This window comes from Ambystoma mexicanum, chromosome 3q (assembly GCF_040938575.1).
Source record: "Ambystoma mexicanum isolate Mex_15411 chromosome 3q, UKY_AmexF1_1, whole genome shotgun sequence".
NCBI lineage: Eukaryota > Metazoa > Chordata > Amphibia > Caudata > Ambystomatidae > Ambystoma > Ambystoma mexicanum.
Genome location: NC_090926.1, coordinates 826,920,388 through 826,926,922, shown reverse-complemented (window position 1 = coordinate 826,926,922; position 6,535 = coordinate 826,920,388). Strand labels below are relative to the sequence as shown.

The window sequence follows — 6,535 nt, the reverse complement described above, 5'->3', positions numbered from 1 at the left end:
GTTGGCTGCACTGTAATGCCGGCTGCTGGTTTCGGGATAGAAGTCTTATGTTTCCCTTTCGCTTCTGATTTCTTGGAGACAGCGGCCGACAATTCCAGTGGAGCAGGAGTGATTTCTTTCTTCATCATCTCATGGAGAGTACCGCGCATGGTCCTCTCTCTTGCGGGTCTGGTTAGCTCCTGTAACCGTTTACTAGGAGGTCTGGGAGTATGCGATACAACTCCGAGAGTTTTCAAATTGTTACCCAACAGTACGCGTCCTGGTACCTCACTCTGTATGCTGACAGGTATCTTCACAGTCATGACGTTACACTGGATGAGAACTGGTAATTGGGGAAGCATCTGCACAGGCCCTCCAGCTAACTTGGTGAGGCGTTTGGGTGCCTTAGCAACATCCTCAGCCTGAAAAAATGATTTTTCCACCACAGTTATGCGAGCCCCAGTGTCCCTAATGGCAGGAGTCTCCTGACCATTCACCTGGACACTGTCCTTATAATAATCTTTAGTATTATCGGGGATAGAATTATAGACATCTAAATTCTGTTGTTCCCACAACCCCAGAGATACTAAAGAAACGCTGGCTGAGACTCCAATGGGTTCGTCAGCTAGCAGTAGAAAGTTTTCACTTGCCATTTGGACTTCCTCCTCTGGAGCGAAGGCTAAGGAGACAAGCTGGACCCTTGAAGGTTTACCCTTACATCTGGGATCTCCTTTCATGTGGTCAGTCGAGCCACAAACAAAGCATTTACCGAATGCTTTCTGGAATGGTGGCTTGTTCTGACCTCCTTCCGGTTTGGCACCAGAAGACACACTATTCTGCTGTGGTTTTCCTTGTGGTTTACCCTTCTGGTTTTGTTTGGGGCCCTCTTTGGAATTTGAGTTATTAGAATTCTCTTTTGAGTCTTTTTTAGGCTGTTTTCCCTCAACTTTTTTCTGGGTTGCCCCAGAATCCTTATGAGTAGCCCTGTTGGCAACCCATAAGTCGAAAACAAAAATGCTGACAGTGGTGCACACCTGGTAACAATTGATATAGAAATTCAAATCATCATTATATGTACAGAAGAGCTGGTTTAAGAATTTAAAGGTGCGGGGGAGGAAAAAAGGCCTTGGCACAAAGCCTAAATCAGAAAAGAGAAAATAGAAGAGGACCCAAAAAGTGGGGCCCTCCCGTCCCCTGCACACTGTTTACTGATGCCACATAGGGCCTTCAAATATATGGATATAGATATATAACAGCAGTTTGTTAGTTGAGCATATAACAATTTATTTGGCAAAGAGGAAAACAAAATTTGCCAAAAGGCACATTCTGTTGTACAAAGTAATTCGTGACGTTTAACATATTAAAACAAATTGCGAAGAAGCAATAAATGATGGAGAGGTGATGCTGTCCAATTGTGGAGTGGCCGACGCGTTTCGAGGGTAACCTCTTCTTCATAAGGGCCCAATTGAACTGTTGACAACATTTCAAGGAGACAAAAAGTAAAATCTTTTATTTTATTTCCATAACAGTCAAGGACTGACTGACAAGCTGTACATAACTCGGGATGCTAGCGAGATGGTGAAGAGCAGAATACTGGAGATCTAGTATGGTGAAAAGAGTGAACTAACAGATCAAAGAGAAACACTCTATACTAATAGCTAAACACATAACAAAGGAGATGTATTGTGTGAGATCCACCTACATGGTGGGATCTAGAAAATGGCGTGATGAAGAGTCAGACAGATCGAGATAAGCCAAAAGCGGTAGTGGGTTCTAAATAGCAAGGACCACCCTTGAATAGTGAAAAAGCTGAGTCAATATGGGGAGCGTGTTTAAGAAAAAACCATACCCCTCCTGTGGACGGAGAAAGAATAACTCCAAAAGAGCGCTACTGAATAAAATAAATAATACTTAAAATAAACCGGAATTGGTTTTAAAGAATGCACTCACTCGAGTTGCGGGACGAGTAGCCAAGGCAACAGGGGCATCCGTGTGGTCAACAAGTATTCGAAACAATTATACGATGCAGGGCATCTGCAAAGAGACACGTACTGCTGGCACCTAAGTGGGGACATATACATTTCTGTTATACTGGAGAAAAATAAACCTGGGGTCTCCCAACCGGGCAAAGGGACCCAAGTAGCGGTAGCTTACCTGTACAGTGCGGGGAACACTGTTAGTGGAAACTGAAACCGGCAGGCAGTGGCTCCGCGCGGTCGTAACCTAGGGAACGAGCTGTGCTGGGGACACGCCGTCAGACGTAGAAAGGAAACTAAATAATAAACATAGAAAAGGGCATAGAAGCCGGTGAGTGAGGAATATGGAGGCCATCATGCAATGGCGCATAGTGCAAGCGTACTCATAGGGACTGACCAGAGATCAGGATAAATAAGAAAAGTAGAGTTAATATGTTCCATAATGAAACATAAGAATTCTGGTGTTCACCATCGCAACGCATTTTATAATTTTGGTTCTAATGGAACAGAAATTTGTGAATAGTACAATAATCGTTACAGTCATGATAGATAGCACAAATGGTACATGCAGTTTACTCTTAATAGTCCAAAACAAATCATGTAGAGTCATGAGGCTACTCATTATATAGTGAGACAAGTATAATTCAATGGCAAGGGGATAAAAGATTGCGATGTAGCCTATTACTCATACAAGGTTCGAACGAATGGAGAGATGGTTCAATTGGTCATTCGTGAACAGGTGCAAACATTTAAGTGAATATAGGCAAGTCAAACATAGGAAAATACAGTTCCCTTGAAGAAAACATCAAAGTCACAACACTTGTAATGACAAAGAAAAAAATTTTTTTTAAGGTCCGGGATACTGACACTTGTGTATAGTAGTTGGCGATGTAACATGTGAGTTTCACAATTCACTATAGAAAGCAACTCAAAGAGAATTCATCATTCAGACCCTTAGGTTGCAAAGTGTCAAGTGTGTGGATCCAGTACTTCTCTCGCTGTGACAACAAGGATTGGTAATTGCCACCTCTGTGTGGACGTTTGACAATTTCTATGACTTGAAATTTAATTTGTGCAATCGTATGTTGGAATTCGATGAAGTGCCTTGCCACTGGGGATCTGAGATTCTTACATCTGATGGTGGATTTGTGTTCTGACCATCTTTCTTTGACGGGTCTTGTGGTTTGTCCTATGTATAATTTACCACAGGGACATTTCAATGAGTAGATGACACCTGCGGAGAGGCAGGTGGAAAAGTCTCTGATTTTGAATTTCTTCCCAGTTTGTGGGTGAGATATCGTTTCACCTTTTATAACATTGTTACAGTTCGTACAGTTCAAGCAGGGAAAGGTACCCTTCTTTATGGTACTCAGTACAAGTTGTTTGTCTTTAGGAGGTCTTTCCGCTCTCACTAGTTTATCTTTGAGATTATGTCCACGTTTAAAGGCCATCATTGGTGCTTTGGGAAATAATTTCAGGAGAGAGGGATCATTGTGTAGTATGGTCCAATTTTTACGCAGAGTTTTGCTGATTTGGAAACTCTGTCGTGAGTACTTTGAAATGTAGAGTAGCGGTGTGGACTTATCCTTGACTTTAGGGATGCGTAGTTGTTCCTTCGTGAAGGTCTCTGATCTGTTGCGGGCTTCTCCTGTGATAGTATCTGGATACCCCCTAGATCCAAATCGTTCAACTAGAAATGAACATTCTGAGTCAAGGCCTGCTGGGTCTGAGATAATTCTCTTCAATCTTAACATTTGACTGAATGGTAGGCTTTTGAGCATGGGTTTAGGATGGAAACTGCTGAAATGTAAAAGATTATTCACGTCTGTTGGTTTATGGTACACCGTGGTGTCGATGTGACCCTCTTTGATCTGTAAGCTCACATCCAAAAAATGTAATGAAGGGTCCCCTACTTCCATTGTGAATTTGATTGTGTTGTTCACTGAATTCAGATGTTCCAAAAAAAGATCCAATTCATCTCGTGTACCACACCAGATACCGAAGATATCATCTATATAACGTTTCCAGGTCAAGATTTTAAATGACCAAAATGGGTGATCCAACACGTTTTCTTTTTCAAATTTATACATGTAGGTGTTAGCATAAACCCATAAGTCAGCAGCCTTAACCAGCGTCCGGGAATCCAATTCCTTCGAATCAGCCAAGTGCTGTCTGAGCTCAGGAGAACAGGCATCATAAATCGACTCCAACATAAAAAGATTCTTCATACCCTCATAAGTGTTCACTTTGTAACCCTTAATCCATCCCTCTAAGTTTTTCAACCCTTCACTCACCCAGGTAGCCCAAGGGGTACCATCATGCTTTTTGAGGGTTCTAAACCTCTTAAGATACTGGGAAGGGGTCTTCCCGAATCTAGCTATCAAAGCTAGTTTCACACTTTCGTAATCCGTCTTATCCACCTCAACCAACTCCATTACCACATCAGTCGCAACAGGAGGGAGCCTAGAGAACAACCAGGGAAGTAAATCATTCCCAGTGATGTCCTGGAGCCCATGATTGTATTCAAACAGTTTTAACCAATCCAACACATCCAATCTCGGTTCATACATACCCACTAATTCCTTCGGCATCCGGGGTCTTTTGGGACTGGAGCTCCTAGAGGAACCAGAGGAGAGAGAAGCATTTTCCATAGACAACTTTTTCATCTCTAACTCGTGATTAAGTTCTATTTCCCAGAGTCTTAACTCAGCTTGCTTCTGCTCAGCCTGGGCATTCATCCGTCTGAACTCGAGCTCTTGGTTTCGTTCAGATTGAGCCAAGAACCGTTTGTATTCTAATTCGAGCTTCATTTTTTTGAGTTCAAAATAAGCGGGGTTACATGTGGGACCTGGTATGGGCCCCGTAGGTACCGCTGGTAAGGCAGGTAGAGGAGCAGGGGAGACAGTTTCGTTAGCCTCTCCTCCTCTTCAGCCTCTTCATCACTATCATCAGAATTACGATTTAGATCAACACCATCACTGTTATCTACATTTGCTGGAGAAATTGGTTCCTCTGAACCAGTACCCAGACTTTGGTTCGCCAGCAATCTCTCTATTAGTTCTAACTTCTTGCCTCTTACAGGAAGATTCTCTTGCCTACAGAGAGCTTGCAAACTCTCAGTATTTTCACCTGACAAGGACTCTTGACTATAAGTTTCCATCGTAGACATGTTTTTGAAAGTAGCTTTTTTTAGCACTAAGCTTTGTGGTTAGTTATCCTAAAGTGTCGAAAAGCACTCTAAACTGTATACTCAATACAAATCCCACCGCTGTACCCCCAGTGTTAGGCGGAAACCTGTGCAGTTCCCTCTGGGACCACTGCAAAAGATTTAGGACTACAGGTGTTTGCCAGTAAACCCACTTGGTAGCAGTCTGTACCACACAGATTCACTTGGTAGCTGTGGCTGAGCAGTCAGACTTCCCTCAAGAAGAGTTAAGCAGTATGTGGAGTATACAAAATAGGGCAATTCTTCACAGTAAGACAAGCAAACACGCAACACGGCTTCAGTGTAAAGATATAAAGGTATTTATTTATAACAGCACATCTATAGAAAACACTTTGGCACTATCACGGCAAATACTTCAATTACAATTACTCTACGAAGAAAACAGATCAATCCCCCTAACAATAGTTCGACAAGTCTAGGTTCTACCAGCATCACTTATTTGCAGACAGAGGTGTATGCCTCAACCTAGATGGCACTCTAGTATTTGTTAGGACGGGAGAGAAAAATAAGCAGGTTATGAAATCAACACGGTCCCAATACTGAACAGGCAAATGCAAGGCAAGAAGACAAGAACCACGATAGATTATAAAGTTCAGAGGCCAGGCCCACTCGGAGAGAGGCGAGGCGATATGTCCCAAAAGTATCTTGGTGGAAATGCGTTCGAGTCTTTGAAGCAAAGTGTTATCGGCAGATTGGACCAGTTCAGAACAACACGCTAGGGAAAGCTTGGAGGCGACCCTATGGAGAGGCGAGGATTAAGGCACCTCACTCTATCCGGCAGCAAGGGAAGCCAGGCGGACACAGTACCTTGATGGTGTAGAGACAGCTCCGGCGGGGGCCGTTGTTCCTGGTGGTGGATGCACGTTCGGTCTTTGCCAAGAGAAGAGAGAATCTCGTCGTTGAAGGAAAGTTGAAGATCGTTGCACCACCAGGGAAGAGACCAGCCGCGGAGAGCTCCGTCACAAGGCACCACCTTTTGGTCGCGGTACAGGGGTAGTGGCTATCCGGTTGCCGAGGTGCTCTGCACGGGCAATTCGACCACTGCGTCCTGAGGCGAAGAAAACGCAAAAGGGATTGGTTGTTCCCACCAGTCAGGGGATGAGACTCTCCGGCAGGGAGATCTCCTCTGTCGTCGGGAAGTGGTGAGTCGGTTCAGCAGGGCTCCACCCGAGGGGTCGTCATTGCAGGTCGGCTCAGCTTTACCCTCGTCGGATTCTTAGGTCCTGTGGCGACTTCTGAAGATCCAGTCCCAAAAGCCCTGTTTTTATGCAGAAAACCCCCATTCATTCAGCCTAGCTGTCAAACAACACATGCTAAGTGGTGAGCTGGGAGGCTCACCACCTGGGCCAATCAC

General features: G+C 44.1%; 1 protein-coding gene across 1 annotated transcript; it reads right to left on the bottom strand.

The window, feature by feature from the left end:
* Positions 1-1,238: 1,238 nt before the first annotated feature.
* LOC138583028 (uncharacterized) lies at positions 1,239-4,057 on the bottom strand. Its single transcript, XM_069654922.1, has 3 exons — positions 2,134-4,057; positions 1,930-2,040; positions 1,239-1,449 (listed from the first exon to the last, which is right to left on the bottom strand). Exon 1 carries the CDS (start codon positions 4,043-4,045, stop codon positions 2,870-2,872), a length of 1,176 nt encoding a protein of 391 aa, XP_069511023.1. The 5' UTR covers positions 4,046-4,057; the 3' UTR covers positions 1,239-1,449; positions 1,930-2,040; positions 2,134-2,869.
* Positions 4,058-6,535: the final 2,478 nt, after the last annotated feature.

Bases quoted from the DNA above. Each gene is read 5' to 3' on its own strand.
- LOC138583028 (XM_069654922.1), bottom strand. From the start codon at position 4,045: ATGTATAAATTTGAAAAAGAAAACGTGTTGGATCACCCATTTTGGTCA.